General features: G+C 42.2%; 2 protein-coding genes across 4 annotated transcripts in view; one reads left to right on the plus strand and one right to left on the minus strand.

Annotated features, from left to right (window-relative positions):
• Positions 1–53: 53 nt before the first annotated feature.
• LOC111566830 (uncharacterized protein KIAA2026) lies at positions 54–12,842 on the minus strand. 3 transcript variants are annotated; one of them, XM_023267607.3, is made up of 10 exons: positions 12,341–12,842; positions 11,099–11,813; positions 9,069–9,269; positions 7,349–8,979; positions 7,145–7,206; positions 6,916–7,005; positions 6,674–6,789; positions 6,256–6,461; positions 3,980–6,025; positions 54–2,799 (listed from the first exon to the last, which is right to left on the minus strand). In XM_023267607.3, exons 2-10 carry the CDS (start codon positions 11,800–11,802, stop codon positions 794–796), a joined length of 7,062 nt encoding a protein of 2,353 aa, XP_023123375.2. In that variant the 5' UTR covers positions 11,803–11,813; positions 12,341–12,842; the 3' UTR covers positions 54–793. The 3 variants fall into 3 exon arrangements, with proteins under 3 accessions (XP_023123375.2, XP_023123376.2, XP_035802856.2); XM_023267608.3 differs by having other exon boundaries at positions 12,308–12,842; XM_035946963.2 differs by lacking the exon at positions 12,341–12,842 and adding an exon at positions 12,063–12,290.
• A 6,188-nt stretch (positions 12,843–19,030) lies between these two features.
• The window catches only part of LOC111566835 (E3 ubiquitin-protein ligase UHRF2), a 35,415-nt gene continuing 33,283 nt past the window's right edge, over positions 19,031–21,162 (plus strand). The window contains exon 1 of the mRNA XM_023267615.3: positions 19,031–19,401. Within this exon, the coding sequence (XP_023123383.2) occupies positions 19,249–19,401 (153 nt within the window). The 5' untranslated portion in view covers positions 19,031–19,248. The remainder of the gene's footprint in view (positions 19,402–21,162) is intronic.

Genomic DNA, 21,162 nt, shown 5'->3' on the forward strand with positions numbered 1-21,162 from the left:
ACATTAAAAAATGATTTCACAATTCTGCATATAAGGAAGCAGCTCAAACACACTTGTTTGGGACAGTCGCATTGTTTATTTCCATGCAGTAGCGTCCACAGTTATTCAATGAAAATGTACCTAGTAAATATTTTTGAAAAATCTATATGGTAAAAATAAATAAATATGACTTCAAAACATTTATATGGGCTCAAACATGTAGTACAAATCCATCTATTAGTTTATATTTCTAAAAAGTAAAATGTAGTTTTCAAACAGTTAATAGCTGAAAAAAGGACATGACAGACTGGATGCAGATGGTTGTATTTTTTTCTGACAGAAAGAGTAAGTTGTAATTATGAATAGTAAACCAATTAATACTTCTTCAAGCACTGTCTAATGGTACTGAAAAGTTAAACTGCAAAAGCTTGACTTGAAATCTATTTATCTATCCTCCTGTCTTACTTACTTGCTATAACAGTTGTAAATACTGGCCATGAAGTAAACTAAGGAAAGTCAAGAGTCTTTAACATTCATCTGAGGGCAACCTCAGTAGTTTCCACTCGAGAAAACCATCACAGTATACATCTTCACTATGTTTGATTGAGAGAGTTTACATGTAAGATGCTCTAACCAGAGGGTAAAACCGACTGCATCCTAAATTTAAGTTATGATTCAAACAATAGCTGGAAAAAGAAGTTCATTAACAAACCCCAGGATTACTACAAGCAACAGATATGAGCCCTGCCAAAACTAAGCTGCTGAAAGTGGTATCGAAGCCCTCACATAGCTAGCACAGTCTCCTTTAATTGGTTCACTTTGTGTCTGCCTGTGAAGGCTGTAAAGAGGAATCATGTGTTTGTAGTGCTCCAGTAGAACTGTTGGTAGAAATCACCAGTGCATCCAGAGGTTTGGAGCAGGCAGTAAGCTCTGCTGGATTGGCCTGGCACTGAACAGTGCTCAAAACAGCACCATCAGGACTAATGAGCAGCTTGGATGCTATATTGGTGTGCAGACCCAACGCTGAGGTCTGCAGAGAGTGCTTTCCAAGTGCTTGATTGGTCAGTACGGCAGGTGGGTGGATGGCGTTGTTTGCCTTCAGTGATGTGATTGGTTGACCTGGAGTGTTAATTACAGTGCTGCTGGATGGAGGCGCAGTCCCCACAGGTGCCGTTTCAAAGGTGCTGACAGTGCTTCCGATTGGTGGAACAGTAGCAATGGGCAGCGTCTGCATCCTCGACACTGCACTTACAATCGGTGGGACAGCCACTGTTGGCAATACTTGTGTCCGGGTGCCAGCAAGCACTGGTTGCAGGACTGGAACCTGTTTTTTGGTTGATGTGTTGCCAAGTCCTGTATGCGCTAAAGCCTGTGCTTGAGCATTGGAGGGTGCTGCAATCCTTACTGCTGTCTGCTGGGGTTGTATGCCAGGGCCCAGGGTTGTCACTGCGATCACATGCTGGGCAGGAAGAGAACAATGCAAAGCTGGTATGTCTGCTACTACAGGGGCTGCAGATGAGGAGAGGGGTGCAGGAACTGGTATGATGGGGCTGGGTAGGGCGACGGCTGATGGTCCGGGTAATACAGGTAGAGATGATAGAGGTCCTGAAAATCTGGGCAAGGAGGATGCTACTGCAGGCGAGATGGTGGATGAACATTCAGCTTGTGTGGGTGCACCAGTAGCTAACCTGATTGTAGCCAGTGCTGAACCAAGATTAGGGGCACTGGTTGCCACTGGGGAAACTAAGGCTGGTACACTGCCTAACCTCGGAGGAGATGAGACCAGAGTGGATGTACCTACCGGTGGTACTGCAGCCTGTGTGGCTGGTAACCTAGGAAGAGCCGACACTACATTTGTTTTGCTGGGTAACAAAGTTGAGCCCAGGTTAGGTGTTCCTGTTAGCCTTACTGGTGTAATGTTAGGAGTGGTTGCTAGCAAAGACGGACGAACAGCAGGTGTGCATGCTACAAAAGGGGAACTTATGGCTGGCACACCAGGCAGCCTGGCTGGGGGTTGGGGTAAAACTGGTGCCCGAGGGGCTACAGTGGCATGGCTTGCCCCTTGGGGAGGTACTGATGCTCCAGTATTGGTAGCACTGGCAGTAGGCACTTGTTGTGGTGCGGGGCTAGAGATGATAAGGACGTGGCTGCCTGGACCCAAACCCTGCGGAGGGACTACAAAGCGTGCATTGTTTAGGAGGATTTGTGTGCCAGCAGCAAGGGGTGTAGAAGTGTTGATGACTATTCTCTGCTGTATTGTGCCAGTAGCAGAGGTGGTGAATGCATTGCAGGTGGTTGTTGACGAGGAGAGGGAGGTTTGGGTTTTATTGCGAGCGAGTTGAGAGGAAGGTAAAAGGGGAGTCGTTTCCTCACCAGTACCACTTTGGATAAATGAAGGCTGATGGTCAAAAGCGGGTGTGGAGGTTTGGGCTGGGCTGCTTTCCATGGTTGTTGTTACCTGAGCAGGAGAGCTGTTAGACAGTATACTAAGAGGCATTACAATGTCCTTCTTTATTATGTTGCCTGCCGGCAGAGTGGCAGCAGTAGATGTGGATGTTGAACAGCTTGTCTGGGAGATCATGGAGAAGGAAGGGATACCCTGGAGCTGCGAGCTGGTGGTCAGAGAACCATGACAGGAAAGCCGAAGAGAACAAGCTGTGGTGGTAATTGAAGTTGTTGCTGGGACCAGTCCAGTTGTGGTGGCTGTTGGGCAGAATGGACTGGCGACTGACGCTGGTGTGCCCTTAGAAGAAGAATGAGACAGGGCACCAATAGTCTGACCAATAGTTGTTGTCTTCCCTGACAACTGGATTTGAACCCCTGGTGACACATAAGAAAGATATTTTACTAAAAACTCAACACTGACAATGAAGCTATATGTACAGTATAACCATTTATGACATTGTTTATGTGCAGGACGAGTTTTTTGGCCCACTAAATGAAAGAACAAGGTTTTGCACCAACACTCACCCTGTATGATGACAACCTGTCTTCCATAACAAAGCATCATCTGGTAAACTGCCAATGATAGCTGTCTGTGGTTCTAACTCAATCTTTGTTTAGTTTCATTCCTGCACCTGTAGTCTGAACCAAGATCAGCTTGGGCTACACATACTCTACATCACACAGACGAGGAGAACCAAAAAACACTTCATTAATATACAAGCTTAAAGTCTGACACAGACCCTGACCGAATATCTATAGCCTGATATTTTACATTTCATAAAAGACTGTTGACATTCACCAAGTTCCATATTTAGATAGTTAGCATGTGTCAGATTTACAGCATTTGATTAGAATGAGTGACTCCATCTTTAAATTGTCCCATTATTCATTGACCCCTGCAGTTTGCCCAGCAAAAAAACATGTCTGGATCACAGTTCAGCTTTCCATATTTTTCTCACAGTAGGCTTCCTTATAATTGTCTTTCTTCTCCTCCTTTTCATGTCCCTAATATTTACCCAACTCTGATTGGCAACCAAGTTAAAAACACCTGTATTTGACTTACAGTCTTTTACCCACTGAGTCTCTAATATTCTAATTTAGCAAATTTCATTGTAATGCATCTGCATTCATATACATATATATATATATATATATATATATATATATATATATATATATATATATATATATATATATATATATATATAATGTAACAGGAACGTAAAAATTACTAGTTTATTTTTAAATCTATCAACATATTGTTGGAGTTCTGTGTATGATCATCATTTTTTTTCGGTGCACATACCATTTGCTGAATTTGACAATAAGCGTATTGAATTAGAATTTTAGATTCCACTCTTGATTTATTTCTATGATCACCAAATTGATCACTATAACATCAAATAATCAGTTCCACATTTTTCCAACAGCAGTAAAGTAAATATGCATAAATCAACTATGTCCTCAGGTTGCCCAGTTTGCAAAGTGAATCATACACAAGATACAGCAAAAGATTAAAGGAATTCCAGTAAAAGATCAGATAAAATATACCCACCTGAGGGCAGAGTGATGTTTTTGGCCTTGGACAACACCTCTGAGCTGACACTGCCAACAGGTTGGCCTGGGCTTAATCCCATCTTCACAGTTTGATTTGATAATGAGGTGGTCAGCGCCTGTCCACCGGCGCCTGCTGCCATCGCCTGCTTTGGAATGCTTCCCATGAAGGTGGTAGACGATGTCACTGTGGGCTGACTGATGAACATGACTCTCGAACTGGGGACTGATTTGGTGGGAGAGGGAGTGCCTTTGGCTAAGGCAGAGGAAGAAGGTGGAGTAACCAGGATGAATTTAGTCACTTGGGAACTTTCATCTGTACTTGCTCGTTTCACACCAGTTTTGGTCATGAAATCTTGTGTGAGAAGTTGAGGAACACCAGAACTACTCAGCGACGGGACAACAACAGTGTTTTTTACTACCGAAGCTTGAAAATGAGAACCAGCAGCAGCTGTCTGTGCTAGCTGGGAAATCTGTGTTGCAAGTGCAGAACTAGCTGAGGTATTGGAGTCGTGAAGAGCAGGAGTGCCTGCCGTCTGGCTTCCTGGGCCTGATACGGCGATGCTGTCAGTCACTGCAGTGAGCAGGGGATTTGTGACAGTGGAAGAGGGCTTTAATACTGAAGGTAGCTTCTTCTGGGGTTGGGCTACTGAAATGTTTGTCACTGCTGGGACAGCAGAAGAGGAAGTCTGAGAAGAAGTAGTAGAAAATGCGGCTGACGTCTTGGAAACAAGGAAGGCTTTAAACTGAGGTGAGATAGTGATGACTGGACTGGTAGGGAAAGACCCAAGTGCATTCTGGTCTGAGGATGTCTGGACTTTGACGATGCCTGTGTTGCCTCCTCTAGTTGTTACCAGGATTGACTGAGAGTCACGGATGCACACAGTCTTAAGCTCCTGTTTAGAGTCTGCAGTTTTAACAGGCTCAGTAGAAACTGCACTGGAATGAGTTGTAATGGGTGAAGGGTTCAGTGTCACACCTTGGGATATGCTAGCTTGGACACTACATACCTGTGCCCCTTTAGTCTCTGCAGTGTTTAGGGACCCTCGTTGCAGGCGAGGGGAAACACAAGGTGAAGGAGTTCTCACTGTTCTGGCATCTTTTAGGGGAGCCACTTGCTGAACAGGGATTCTATTTTCAGGAATGCTGAACCCAGGCACATTGGTGGACATACATAAAGGACTGGCCACTTTAGAGACTGCGACCTGACTGCACTTAGCCTGTTGTTGGTGAGAGGCTGTCTTTGCTTCAGTTTTGTGAATGAGAAGATTAGAAGGCAGAATTACCACTTGCTGCATGATCTTCTCCCCAGTGTTCTGGTCCACGACAGGATGAACAGAGATCTTGATTGGGCTGCTGCTGCTGCTGCTGCTGTTTTCTTTCCTGACAAGGTGACCCAGTCCCTCAGGTACCTTGTACACCACTTGGACAGGATTTTTTGGTACTGCCTGGGTTGGTTTGGCCTGTGGTGATTTAGGAAGAGCTGCCGTCACGGTGGTCGTTCCTGGTTGCCCAAGTGCATTCATCTGCTTTGGTCCTTGTGCCTGTGTTTGTTGTGAATTCTGCTGGTAAGTGGATGGAGAACTTTGTGCTTTTGAAAGTCTTGTGTTAGCCACTGTAGAGGTAGGCAGGGAGCCCAGAGGCCCTTTGCGCTGTCCATCTACATTGTAAACACCTGGGCCATCAGCAGGTCGTTTCATTAAGGTCACTTTGTTTCCCACACTCTTAGCCAGCAGGGTGGGGATGGGCGTGTAGCCCTTAGGTAGTCCACTGGTAGGGTGGAGGATGGGGGATCTGGGTGACACTGGAGCATGGCCTGGCACCCTTGCTGCCCACGCCAAATCCCTGGATTGGTTTGTTGGGATCAGTTCAGATTTAGATTGTAGCCTCGAGTCGCCAGAATTAATGTTACTGCTTACAGTATGAAGTCTTGGCAGCAGACTGACGCCTCTCTCTGTGCTGGCCAGAGGGTGTTTCAGGTGGTTTGGAGGTACGCAGGTCACAGTTTTTTCTCCAGCAGACTCAGTCACAAACTCCCTGGTGTTTGCTGAGAACATAACAGAAATGTCTATTAGAGATACATTCTTTAATTAACTTTTCAACTCTCTATAAAGGTTTAACACACAGGTTTCGACATTTCAATTCGTCTATGACAGTTAAATTAACTCTGAACAGTGGACTTTAACTGCAGTGTTGCCTTTAGGACAGGACAACGGTTTAAATGTTACAATACAGCAAACAAAATGTGAATGTTAGACTCTAGTTTAATTACTTTACCTCCACTCCAAAGGCCTCTGGGAACCATATGCTCCAGGTCTTCCTCTTCTGATCTTCCATAATGATCTGAGAGAGAATACACCTCTTTCCCTAAATCCTTCTCTTCATCATCATCATCTGATGATGATGAAATACACTCCTCACGCACAAAGTTACTGTACTCTGGGTGCATCTTGAAATCATCAAACTCCTTCTTCAAACGAAGCCTGATGTAAAGGGAAAGAAGAAATAATAAAGCAAGGATTTATTTCTATTGCAGCAATGATGATGGATTACAAAGAGCTGTTCAATCAAAGTCCTTATGTTTTGTACTGTTAAGATAAGGCCAACTAAACGAGATGAACTATTATTTTCAGGACAAACATTTGATAAAAAAGATATATTAACGTCTTACCAAATCATTATCTAAATATCAAACCTGTTCCTTTGGTAGGCCTTAACAAGTTTGGGCTCCCAGGGTGAAAGCTCATTCAGTAGTCTGATTAGAGTGCTATGAAGGTCTTTCACAGCTTCCCTTCTGTAATACCACCGACCCTGTCATACCAAAGAAAACCTAGTCAAGCCACCACCATTAAAATGTGACAAAATAAACACACTAAATGCAGAAGGCTCTAGAGTAAATGAGTAAATAATTTCGACAAAACAAGGACTGTCACCTACCAGTCTCTTTTTTGTGCTCTCTAGGTCATCAAGTTCATCTTCCGTCTTACTAATCAGCTCTCGCAGTTCCTCAAGACTGGTGCATACCAACTGCATGGGAGAAACAGGGTGAGGGGTAGAATAACAGTGAAGCTTAAAATAACTATTTAATCAAATGTTTCTCATTTAATAGAGCACAGAAAATACTCTGCTCAAGAAATAAGAGAAAGATAAATATGAGTGTGATTACCTTAAATGATGGCTGAATTGGAAGTTCATCTTTAACCTTCCTTGAGGAGTCAGGCTTTTTTCCTGTCAACAAGACAACAGATAGCAAGTTACTGAAAAAACACAATGTAATTTGGCTATAAATGCACTCTTAAAATCAGCTTTTGCCAAAAAACACCCCAGGACTGACATTAACATTCAGCTTTTTTTTTTTTTTTTTTTTAACCTGTTTTATGCTTTTTCTTCTTGTCTTTTCTCTTGATTGTTGCGGCAACCTTCCGCATTGCAGACTTGGCAGTCTCAGCTGTGGACAGTCTCATCCTGTCCACATGCTGCAGCTGCTTGTGCTCTCTTTTCACCCTCAGCAGCTGTTCCCTCCCTCGCTTTTTCTTCCGCTTTTTTTTCTTAGTCCAGATTTTGTCATTCATCCTCTCTTCACTTGAGTTTTGAGTGCTCTCAGAAGACAACTGCGTTGCTAGCCCTGATGTACTACAACAGCACTCATGCTCCTCAGTTTTAGAATCACTAGTTTCGCTTTTACAACATTCCAAACAGGAAGGTCTTTGGTGTCCTTGACTGGAACTTACTCCCTCCATTTTGAGCCCCGAAGGCTTGGTTGGGGAGGGCGGATTCACTGAGCGAGCAGGAGACCTGCCTGTGTAGCTGTGCTCCCCTACATTCAGACAGGGATCTTGTGTTTCTGCCTTAATGGTGCGCACTGAACCCAAAGAGAAGCTACACTCTTGTTTTATTGTGGGTCTCTTGGATCGATGCTCCATTACTGAAGTCTCTTCCTTCAAATTCAATTTCAAACCCCCTCCTCCAGTAGGACTAATGTGTGCGAGGGATAAGGAGTTAGAGTGTAGCTTTAAGTCCAATTTAGAGTCTTCACAGGAGTCTCCATCAGAGGACCCTGATTCAGACACCTCCTCCTTCATCAGTGACCACGATTTAAACCTTTTATCCTGCTCTCCATTCTCATTTTCCTTTTTGAAAACCCCATATGTCTCTGTTCTCCTTTTACCAAAATCACCAGACTCTCCTGTGTCCATCGGGACTCCATAACACCCTGTGTTGTGTTTATCCCCCTCATCCTTCATTCCATCCGACTCTTCACCCTCTGTCCCTGGCTCTATTTCAACTCCTTTCACCCATACAGAAGGAAAAGGGAATGCCGGGGGTGTGCTGGGGCTCTGGCAATAGATCCTCAGGTCCGCCCCACAGAAATGTGGGAAATGTATGTAGGCATTCTCTTTGCTGTCGTAGCCCAAAATAGACTCCCTACATTCATGGATGGGCTGGGCCAGCACAGCATCCTGTACATCCTTCTGTGTCTCATACACATGATCGCACAACCCCTTCAGAAGCCACACTCGTTGGTAGAAGGGCAGCAAGTGAAAGGGTTTCTCCTCCAAAGGACTCACTTCCCCCAGGGTGCTGAAAAACTGATGGCAAAGTCCCAGCTGTTCAGCCCGACCTGCCTGATCACGGGAGGAACCAACAGCTCGAAACCAGCCCATGACACGCTGCCTTAGCTCTGACTCCCAGCGGCGGTAACCCAGGGCAGGCCGGCGGTGCAGCGTGGCCCTCCGCTGTGGGGGGGACAATAGGGAAGACATGATTTTGGAGAGCAGTAGACTGCAGCGGGGCATTAGCAAACAACGCTCCAGTTCAAAAAATACAATCTCAGGGAGGTTAAGGGCAGTCTGAGCCAGGCAGAGAAAGTGTCCGATAGCTGGAAGTTCCCAAACGGTGTCCACAGTCTGGGGGGAGGCCTGTAACAGTAAGCTCTGCTCCCACTCTTCTACCTCCTTGGCTGACATTTCTTCTGCCTCTTTTTTCTCGAGCTCACGTTGCCTGAAAATGCAAAGTAGAGATGTGGTTTATTTCCTTGTTTACTTGTTTGCACAAAAACTTTTATATTTCGCTTTCAAAAGCTCTCCCACCTCTTCTCCTCCTTGGCCCTGTGTTGCTCTTCCAGCCGTAGGGCCTGTACCATGACAGACTCATGCCCGCCGACAGTGATGGTAGCAAGACTACGAGGTGCCAGTCTCCTCCTCGTGGAAGTTCCTCCTGTGGTCCGTTCCTCCTCTGCCCCAAACCGTCCTTTAGAAGTTACTGCCAATGTCGTCTTCTCTCGCAGTGTTCTAGTTTGAAAGATGGAAAGAATAAACAGATGGGACAACATAGCTGAAGTTGCTTGATAATAGCTGTCAAGATTGTTGGAAGTAAACAGGAAGTACTCCTATAGCACTGATAAAATGAAACAGCCACACAACTGTTCAGAACATATAAAAATCCATCCAAGTATAACTGCTTTTCAGGGCTCTGTGATCAAGAGTGTGCATTTTAATATAAATAGCTAGGAATTGTACTTGATGACTTTCTTAAGTTGTAATTATTTTTTTTTTTTATTTCAGAACCAACACTTGCCAATCTCTTAATACCAAAAAGAAGCTTGCAGACTCCACTTGTATGCATATGCTGGCTTGTGGCTACATCATAAAAATAAATACCTCCTCCTAATGCATACAAAAAGTATGTGAACCCCGAGGCTAATGACTTCTCCAATAGCTAGCTGGAGCCAGGAGTCAGCCAACCTGGAGTTCAATCAATGTGATGAGACTGGAGGTGTTGGTTAAAGCTGCCCTGCCCTATAAGTAACACACCAGTTTTGAGTTTGCTGTTCTCAAGAAGCATTGCCTGATGTGAACCTTGCCTCACACAAAAGAGCTCTCAGGAGACCGACGATCAAGAAATGCTGACTTGCATGAAGCTGGAAAGGGTTCCAAAAGTATCTCTAAAAGCCTTGACGTTCATGTGTCCACAGTAAGACAGATTGTCTACAAACGGAGAAAGTTCAGCACTGTTGCTACTCTCCCTAGAGGAGGTCATCCTGTAAAGATGACTGCAAGAGCACAGCGCAGAATGCTCAGTGAGGTGAAGAAGAATCCTAGAGTGTCAACGAAAGACTGACAGAAATCTCTGGCACATACTAACATTTTTGTTGACAAATTTATAATAAGTAAAACATTAAACAAGAATGGAGTTCATGGGAGGACACCACAGCTGTCCAAAAAACATTGCTGCATGTTTGAAGTTTGCAAAAGAGCACCTGGAAGCTCTACAGCAATAATGGCAAAATACTCTCCGGACAGATGAAACCAAAATTGACTTGTTTGGAAGGAACACACAACACAGCACAAAAACATCAAAACCTCATTCCAACTGTGAAATATGGTGGAGGGGGCATCATGGTTTGGGGCTGCTTTGATGCCTCAGGGCCTGGAGGGATTGCTGTCATCGACCGACAAATTAATTTCCAAGTTTGTCAAGACATTTTGCAGGAAAACTGAAGACCATCTGTACACCAACTGAAGCTCAACAGAGGATGGTTGATGCAACGGGACAACGACCTAAAGCATAGAAGTAAATCAACAACACAATGGCTTTAACAGAAGAAAATACACCTTCTGGAGTGGCCCAGTCAGAATCCTAACCTCAACTCGATTGAGATGCTGTGGCATGACGTCAAGAGAGCAACTCACACCAGACATCCCAAGAATATTGCTGAACTGAAACAGTCCCAATCCCAATGGGTTCACATATTTTTTTCTTGTAACTGTATATCAGTAATCTGCTAAATTGTGCTGCTGCTTGTCTTCTCCAGGATGGTCTTGTAAAGGAGTCTTATTCTTAATGAGTCTTTTTCTGGTTAAATAAAAGATTTGAAAAGACTTATAACATGCAACAAGTACAATTTTGACCAAAAATGATGATTGTTGTGGCATATTAATTTGCTGCTGTATACTGTGATTGTTATTGTCATAATTAATAATGTTAAGAGGCTCCATCCAGCAAACCTATCAAACACATTTGGGCCCTTCATGACTGCAGTTGTATAATGTTTTGGACATTTTCTGGCAATGTGTTTTCCATAATAGCATAATAACATGCATGTCTGTTTCTTTTTTACCTGGACAGCAATGTAAGTTTCTGCTCCAGCATGATTTCCAGCTTTTGAGCCTGTTTAGAGATCCAGTGGTCCACCCCATGGTATCGATAACAGTTCTCCAACATCAGCCTGAAGTCTGCAACAAACTCTGTTATGGTTTCATATTCCTGGCTGATAAATTTCTCCTCCATTCTCCGCAAGCACATTGACTGCCTGAGCTGTGATTGACCCCGGCCCTTGACTCCTCCAATACCATGTTGGGCCTCCTGGTGGCCGATGGGATGGAGGAATGGGCTGGTGATCCCTTTGTTCTTGTCCAACAGAAAGCCAGTGAATATCCTATAGGCTTGCTGGATCTCATAGTTCATATCCTCCTCAAAGCTATTACTGTTGGTGGAAATACAGACCTCTGGGAGTGAGAGGTCACTGTTAGAAAACTCTGACATGCCATCGTTGCTCAGAGCAAGGTGGTCGCCCTCGGCAGCAGCAGCATCTCCACCGTCACCAGGACAGTGTAACGCTACGATAGTCTCAACTTCACAGGTGCCATTTTCAGTTATGACCAGGTCTTCAGTGCTGCCGGTCACCCATTTGGACTGTGAAGACATGATGTGAGCGGTGGGCTGCTGAGCTGAATCTTGAGCAGTCACAGTCAGATCTTGGTTGTGGATCAAGGCTTGGCTATAAGCTGCTGTGATTTGGTCTGGTAGATGCTGCTGATCCATGACTCAGGCACCTAAAGAGGGTAACAGGTGTGACTTATGGCGAACTTTGACTTTGCAAATGACAGTATAAGTAAAATTAATCCTGGTCAAATAATCAGTGTTTACAATGCATTTCTATTGCGAGGTCCAAAACAAAGTACAGCGTTGAGATGAGCTGCTCACACCTACCACCATTAGGCTAAGTTTGCTTTCATTATAACTGCTGCCATGAAATGAGGTCACATTATAACAGACACATGAGAAAACACGGGAATGTTTACCTTGGGTGACTGGGTCCACACTCCGAGCAGCTTACCTTACTTTATCCACCTGCAAACTTTTCCCTTTCCCCTGCATCCATGGCTAGCTAGCTTCAAGTTAGCTGTTAGCGAGCTAGCTATCGCTAGTTAAAACAACAGTATGTAAACAAAGTTTGTTCTGTTTACTCGTGGAGAAATCTACAGTGCACTCCCTTATTACGTCCCGTGTCCCGATCACGTGTGAAATAAGGGCAAAACAAACTGACCAGAGGCAGATTTTGGTTGATTCAACAGCATACCTCGACGTTTTCAGTGCGGGTCCACACACGCACCAGACAGGACAGCTTTTAGCAAAGCTTAGCAGCCACGACAGCCTGCTAGCTGGGTTAGCTTGCTATTGTCTCCAACCAGGGGCCTGCAATTGCTGCGTTCGCCGTCCATAGTAGAAAAACTGGACGATTTAAATGTCCAGCGGATAAAAAGTTATGCGGACATATCATGTCGTCATCGCACGGGAGTGATGTCAGTGACAGCAAGGCGGCTAACGGAGCCGAACTAACACTAGCTGATTGTCTGACAATGCATAACAGTTCATTATCAGCAGCTACCCCGCTAACCAGCCGGGACTTTCAACTTGACACCTACTTTATGGCACGTACAGACATACACGTTCACTTTACAGGCGGTTTTGCAGCATGTGTCGGGCACATTCTGGACGCCGTGAGGTTACAAAAAAGCCAGCAGGCGACTACTCTGGAGACTACTGAACCGTCCACTCCACTTCCACCCTGCGTGCACCCGATGCAAATGTGCGCAGCCAGACGTAGCTGGCTGGTTCCGTGTCACACCGAGGGGTTGTTTTGGTTTGTGGAGGGCACACTGTCAATCCACGCTGCGTTATTAAGCGCACTGTGATTAATGTCAGTCATTGTCTCTGACAGACGTGCCCACGGGGACAGCTGTCATTCAAAGGAATCGATAAATGTCACATATATGCGAAGCTGCTGTGCGCAATAGTAAGTCAACAGAATTAGTCTGTTGAAACATTCATTCATAACTCGAGCGCTAAAGCATCTTTCAATGAGTTATAGGGGACACAGAAGATGATGCCTGCATACAGTGTAAACTTGAGCAGGAAAGACGTCTCCATTTGCACCGTTAGATGTCGCTGCTCACTAGCATACTGCAGTTTTATAGAAATGATGCAAAAAGAGGGTGAAATTTGCCCTTTTTAAAGCCTCTCAGGTAGAATGAGACCAGAGGTGTTGTTGGGATTTTGACACATGACAAGTCTCCCAGAAATCTTTAGATTTTAAAGTTATTATAGCACCAACAGAGCAAAATTGAATGGAAAATGTGGTAGCTCAAGGCAAAGTAAGCTCATCCCACTGTCTTTCTTTGCCTGGCCCATATAATTTAATACCATAGGGAGTGCACACTGAGATTCAAGAGATGGAAGAGTTTTTATTTCTCACATGCTCAAACAGAGACATGAAAAAGAACAAAGTTTAAAAAGCAATAGAAAATGAGAAAAGAAAGTCACACGTCATAAACAATGAGGTGAAACTATCTAAAGTGCAGATTTACATAGCTACTGCTTTGGGAAGGATTTCATTATATTTACAACACCAGACAGCAACAGTAAGATTATTATTACGCTACTTATTTTAGGCATCGTTTAGTATTTTTAGTAAACTCAGTTATGCACAAAATGGTGGTGACTCAAAAAAAAGTTTGTCTATCAAGTGTAAATTTTCTAAATTTTACACTTTCAATACATAATTTATTTGTTTTTATTGACTTATTATGAGACTTTTTGCATCTTTTTAGAAGGTGCTGTAATTATTTAACCATTATGATAAAGCAAAACTGTCAAGGTCTTTTTTGTAGACTTTGTAAAGGAAACAACACCCAGTCTAAAAATTATTTCCATGTCTCTGTAGATATTATATTTCATAAGTTTTATTTAATAGAAGTTGAATGGCTGACACTCTAAATAGACCAGGAGAAGAGATGCAGGAGTTGGTGAGGGAAAAAAAGTTCACCCAGAAAGTCCCATAACACAGTACCCTAAATAAATGATGAATGAAAAAACAGAATAATTTTGATTATTGTGCAGTAAACAAAAAACACAAAAAAATCTGTCAGTGGCTTAATATTAACTTATCTAACTACAGTAGCTTACAATAAAAGGATAAAATATGTTTTAATTGCTGGTAGGTTACCTGCTGCCACATTTAGGTTATTATTGTGATAAGAAAGACCACACTCCTTATGTAGTTATTGAAAGCATCCATACACACCATAATTGCACTGCTGCAAATGTCCTGCTGCTAAACTGTGAAATGGAAATATGTCCATAACAAAAGACCAGACATGACAGAAAAATAATTTGACTTCAGCAAATGGGTCAGACTATGACGAAAAGTAAAATAATATCTCAGTGTCTTTGATCAGCTATCATTGTTTCTGCAGGCTTCAGCACATAATCAGAGTGACAAATGAATAGAGTTATTTTTAAATTAGTTTGTTTTGGTCAAAAAACATTCAGGGCTATACCCTCAGATGCCCAGGCCTAACAACTCCTCTGCTTTGACCTCACTCTGTTTAACGCACACACAAATAGCGCCACCACAGAGTTAACCAGGTTATGTTAATGCTTGAGGCTTCTGTGCGGTGACTGTAGAACAGGAGGCACAATTTCCAAATTGCTAGAGAGGCTCTACTTCCTGACAGACATTTATTAGGGCATAAAAGTCCAATAAACTGTGTTTGAATGGCTGTATGTGGGCCTTAACTGCTGTAGGTTGAGGCTGGGATGTGCAGTTATTGGAGCTGTTGATGGGGTACATTAAAACGGTGCGTTCTGAATTCATTTAGCACAAATCTGCATTTTAAAGTCACATAAGCAAAGGTCACAACATGCAGCGTCAGGAAAATGAGCAGCTCTTATACTGACTGTTATAGGCTTATGTGAGACATCCAGGAGGCCTCCAGCTGGGACAATTGTTAATTAAGCAATCATGCCACCAGGGGCCCGTGCTTTACAGTGATTTTAACTCAGCTGAGAGGTATTGTCTGGGAATAGGTTTTCAGTCCAATATAGGCCTCCTTTTTCATATCAAATGGTGAAAAATACAAAATGCAATATGAAATGACAATTGTAGTGAGGGTCAGTCAAATTTTAAGGTACACAGACGCAGCCTGAGTTAGAAATAGAGGCTCTGACTTGAGGCTTTAGGTGGCTTTTACTCTACGCTTTACAATATGAGACATATTATATATGATTGTATTATAAATAATCACTTTTGCAACAATATGGTGTGGATTATGTCTTAACAAAATACTTAACTGAGGCACTGTATGTGATTAATTAAGACAGGAAATGCAAAAAAATAACAGACTTTGTATAATCCTCTGTCCTGCTAACCAAATTAAATTCTGTACAAAGAGACAAAAACTATAAAGATAAAGGAATGCAGAAGAGGGTTTAACTTTACATTTGACTACAAGTTCCCTCTGTGTGCGGCCTAACAGCTTAAAGCAGCTTTTCTTGGTTGTACCTTGAGGTACTACTAGCTGACTGCTTCCTATAAAACTTTTAAGTGCCTGTTAGGGTTACTTTTCAGGCACATAAGGAATCCATTTTGGCCCTATATGAAAAGATTTGGAAAGAGAGAGCAGCACTATAAAATAAATTCTAACTGCAAGCCAATGCAAAAAAAAAAAATGTTAGAAATCTGAGCATTTGCTTTGTACAATCTGAATATGCTGCAGTTATTCATTTGTCTACGAGGGAGGACAATTAGGCTAATCCCATATTACATTTACCCAAAACTGGATTATAGCCAGAATAGGTGGGCTATTGCCCTGGTGCCCAAAGGCTGCAGGTTCAGCGTGTGAAATGCTGTACAGGACAAAGGGAGTAACAGAAGGTTAATAGGGACCCAATCTGGCATTCTGCCCCTTGGCTCCAGGTTAATCAGACCCAGCAGTGGAAGAAGTATGTAAAGCTTTCTTTAAACCATAAGTGGAGGTGTTATATGGTAGTGATTTGTGGGAGAATTCATAAAGTTTTAGCTGGCTCAGTTTGCCTCAGTTCAGTCCTTTCCCTTGTCGATTACCTCTGCTTGTGTCTCCAATGTTCTGTTGATGGTTTTTTTGGCATTTTTGTTGATTAGACAAAGGTTATGTAGAATCACGATTGTTTGATAGCCTGTTTAGTTTTGTTCTTTCCCGCTGCTCAAATTTCCTTATCTGCTCTTGTTCTTGTGAGTACAATAAAACTAGTATTGCCTATTTCCCTCATGCCTGCCAGTTTCTGTGCCTGCATTTGGGTTCTCAGACTGCCCCACGTAACACAGATCTGACTGGCGATTTCTCTACAAGCAGTTTTTATATTCTGGTAACCACTGAAATTGCATTGAAATTCCCCATTCATTTAGATAGAGGCCTGCACTGCATTCCAAATCACATACTGTTTCTTTCCACTTTCAGTTTGTGCTACAGCTGCCCTTACAAAGTACATACTGTTACAAGCAGCATACATACGACTGGGACATGCTATTTCATCATAATATTGCGCCTTGAGCTTGGACCATCTTGTTTAAATATTCGTCACAGTCTGCTGTGTGAAATCATCTGTTTATGCGCTCTTGGCAGCTCAAGCTTGTTAGTGAGACACCACGACGTATGTGACGAATGGTCAGGAAAGCATGTTGCAAGATGTGAGTTAATGTAGTAGAACATCCTGTTATCTTTTAATGCATTTGACATATGATGTATTGGAACATAACAAATCTTTTTCTGGCATCGTGTGAGTATTGGAATGCAGCCCTGGTCTATCTATCCCTATCTATACTTTCCCATTTTCAAAATCCCCTTCACTATGGGAAACAACTATAACCTCCAGACTAGAAACCCAGCACAATGAAAACATCAAGTTTTACCAGCCTGCAGTAAAGCAGTGCCTGCTAGGTTTTTTCTTTGCAATGAATCAGCCATTTGAATTACAGTGCTTGCCTCCCTACATGCTAATGCTCAACCAAACACATTCCCCTGACATTATTTTGAGGGGTCACCATAAGTTCTATCTAACACGACTGTGATTGGTTTAAAGAAATACAAACAAGCCAGAGCATTTTTTTTTACCATATAGCAGAATGATAGTAAAGTGCACCCATGTGAGATTAACAAAAACAGGGCATCACCAAGATGGCTGCCAAGTAGGGAGACTTGCCTATAAGGACTTTGGCATAAATAGCAATAAAACAAGACATGCAATCGAAATGTTAACTAAAAAGAAGTATTTTCAGTAATTAAATGTGACTGAAGTATACAAAACGATGCACTCTTAGGCAGCAAAATGGAGCAGAACATAGCTAAGATAAGATAAGCATTTATGAATGTTGCATTGAAAATGTCTGTCCTTTGTTGTCGAGTAACATTATAAGAGCATTTGTTGGAGCAATATTCTAGAATCTCAATAACATCAGCAAAACATCGTCAGAATATTGTGGGGAAAATGCTCTACCACTGAGTCCTCTGAGGTCTTGGGTGTTAGGATTTATTTTTTGAAGGTACTACTAACTGAACTCTGAAGTTGATATTACATTTTAATGTTACAATATTGATAGTAATAACCATTTAACGTGCAATGAATGCGTTGCAAAAAATGTTTTTTCTTCTACACATGCATGCACACTAACAAGTAGAGTTCTGGCTTTGATACACACAGCATGTTCCTATTTTCTTATAATGTAACAACTAATTGTACTGACACTGCTAACTCAAGGTTGTCTGAGGGAGAAAACCATAATAATCCTCCCTAAGGGACACCTGCATCCTCCATATGAAATACCAATAATGGCTACATCACTTCTCAGCTAAAAAAGAAATAGGACTAACTGGCAGAAAGCAGGAAAACGTTTGCAGGAGGGTTGAGGGACCCTTCTTACAAGGTGTGGCTCCTGGGGATTGGCTGGATCGTGTGCCAAGAGATAGTTTGATTATAGGGGGCCATGTTGATTTAGGCCTGAAAACAGCAAAAATGTTCAATCATCATGTATCAATTATGATACCTGTTAACTAAAGTCCCGTAATTATATTACATATACATAAGCAATGACTCAACTGATAGTTGCTAACCAAGAAAGGTAAATCCACCCTTCACCCATCACATTTTTCTCATTATCTTGAAACATTCAAGATAAAGTCAGGCAGTTCTTGGACACCAATCCTCTTGTTTCAGGCAAGGACAGGACTTACGTGGCATAATGTGGATATATTCTGTATTTTTTTTCTTTAAATCCTTTGTTGCAGATAATTTGTTGTGATTGATTTTTTTTGTCTTAACACTCCTGTTGTCCTCATTTACAGGCACCAAAAATATTGTTTCCTTGACTGACAAATATCTAAAAATTCAGCAAAATAATTCACCAAATTTCTGAAAATTTGCAAAACCTTCAGGAAAAATAATTCCTTAAAAGTTTCCCTTAAAAGTTTTTTTTTTTTTTTTTTTTTTTAAATCCCCCAAATTTGGAAAGAAAATTCTCGCAAATATTTTCAAAAAATTAGTAAAAATCTTCCCCCAAAAATCCTAAAAACATCTAAAGTGATTACATATACATCAGTAAAACTTCTAATATTTTCTTTAAGAACATTCACAAAAAAATCAACCAAAATCCAGCGAATTTCGCTGGATTTTGGTTGATTTTTTTCTGAATGTTCTTAAGAAACATTTTTAACATTTCTTTTATTTTCCACCAAAGAACCTTCTCATGCTACAGTTCAGACCTAAAACAGAACCCCAAATGTAAGGTACGTAAGTGTAAAACGAACACGGGTGATAAAAGTTCTAAGTGGACACAACAAGCAGCCAGATGGAGACCCACGCGTGTATCCCCCAATAGTGGAGCTGCTGCGCCTTTAACTGCGCGCGGAGCTCGCTCAACGTTACTTCGCGAGATTTGCTTGGCGCCGCGACCTCATGTGAGACACCTCCTGCGCGAGCCAGTCCGACGTTACCTCTGCAGAGGAAGAAACGCAATGGAGCCCTGAGGGAAAAAAAACCGAACCGTTTTTCCTCTCTCTCGTTTGACCCCCCGAGGGGAGAAGAAGAAAAACAAACAACAAACTACCCCCCTGCGTCCACGCGCTGCTTTATCTGCTAATTTAAACTCGAAGGCGTTAACAGGGCGGCGCGACGATGTGGATCCAGGTTCGTACTATAGACGGGAAGAAGACGCGAACCGTTGAGGATCTTTCTAGATTGACCAAAATTGAGTCTTTGCGCGTGAAAATACAAGACATCTTCAATGTGAGCCCGCAGCAGCAGCGCCTCTTCTACCGAGGGAAGCAGGTAAACACAGTTTTATTGTGTCATGCAACAGTCAGTCTTTTTTTTGGACGGAGGGGTGAAGGTAGCTGGTGGAGAAGTGAGTGAGCGAGCTAGTGGTCCTCTCTGGAGCCGTTTCGGACCCGGACTAGCTTCCTGTTTTGATAGGAATTCGCCAATAGTTCTTGCGCAAGAAGCCCGGGGAACGCGGTGTGCAATCCAAATTGGGGAAAACGTGCACGCGTGTTCCTTTATTTTACGTTATTATTCACATGGTTCGGTGCTGAGGAGAGCAACAAATGTCCTGCCGCCGTCGACATGTTTGTTTACATTGCCGCCAGAGAGAGAGAGAGAGAAAAGAGAACATCGCCCTCTGTTTTCCACATGGAGACAAAAGTAGTGCAGCGCAAACAAACAGCCCGCATCGCTCGCTCGCAAATAACGGCAGCTCGATGCAAAGCAAGTGGCACTAAATACTCATCTATGTTGTGATTGTGTTTGTGATTGCTCACAGCTACACGTGCCCTGACATCTCCAAAAAGCAAGTGTAGTTGTGTTTGCACCCACCACCTTGCTCTCCATGCCTGACAGCTGCAAACACACCGTACTGTGCAACATTCACATGGATGAATGGCATGTTTCCTGGGTGTGTTTTGCATTATGAAAAAAAAACCAGAACTGTATCCAAACACTCAGGGCCCTGCTTCAGCACCATATGATTCTGATTTGTTAGTGTGTAGCAATAGTTCAGATCTAACCACTGTAGTAATCTAATACTGATATCAGCGATCAATATGACATGTTTTGGATATTATCTGTGTGTTTCAGGTCACATTTAATATCACAAAAGGCAGATAGATGGTTGACCCTTTTTAAGGTCTTTGCAGATTACATGCTAACTATAAAACAGAGTTATTTTTGGTTACTACACCTTATGTCTACTGGAATAGATCAACGGTGCAGCCTGTATAGCATTCAAGAGTTTACATCTGAGCTAGAAAGAGCTTTATTTTTAATGCATCATGACAAATTTCTTAAGATCATTTAATTTAAATGAATGATAGTTTTTAAAATATTAAAAGACTTATATCAAGATTTTCCATTCTTTGCAAAGATGTGAGACAAAGACTTCAGTCTTTTAGCAAATAGTTTCAAATGCTATTGCAAAAAAATATCTATTACTGTGCAAAATATGTAATAATTATACTGTACAGGTTTGATTTTGATCAACCTCGGCTTTGTGTTGCCTCAATCATACGAATTACACTATATCAGATTGTATAACTGCAGTATTCCCAATATTAATGCCAATAATTCTTACAGCATGGTCCTACAAAGAGCTCGTGATGTATTGCTCACGATAATTTTGATTTATAGTTGCCATGTCTAAACGAACAGTAATTCCCACAAAAATGCCATCTTTTTATATTTGCTGCAAAAATGCCAGTTCAAAACATGACTTAAACCTTTAAACAAATTGTTTTATATGCTATATGCAAAATAAAATGTAAAATATGTAATAATTATACTACATAGGATTGATTTTGTCCACACAGTCCACTTTGGCTTGATGTTGCCTCTGATTAGAATAGTCATACTATTACTCTATTATAAATTGTAAAACTGCAACACTCCCAATTTTCATTCTATTCAGCATCCTACAACTTGGCCCCAATATATTAAATCTGGAACCTCCAGCGTTCAGGGAAAAATATGCTCAAACCACAGTGTCACTTTTGGAAACCGGTGCAATAACCACAATAATTGTTCAGGACAAATTTGAGA

This window comes from Amphiprion ocellaris, chromosome 17, assembly GCF_022539595.1.
Source record: "Amphiprion ocellaris isolate individual 3 ecotype Okinawa chromosome 17, ASM2253959v1, whole genome shotgun sequence".
NCBI lineage: Eukaryota > Metazoa > Chordata > Actinopteri > Pomacentridae > Amphiprion > Amphiprion ocellaris.

Coding starts and splice junctions, on each gene's coding strand:
- LOC111566830 (XM_023267607.3), bottom strand. CDS start 11,802: ATGGATCAGCAGCATCTACCAGACCAAATCACAGCAGCTTATAGCCAA. Junction 6,790..6,915: donor AGAGCACAAAAAAGAGACTG/GTAGGTGACAGT, acceptor TTGGTATGACAG/GGTCGGTGGTATTACAGAAG. Junction 2,800..3,979: donor AAACATCACTCTGCCCTCAG/GTGGGTATATTT, acceptor ATGTGTCACCAG/GGGTTCAAATCCAGTTGTCA.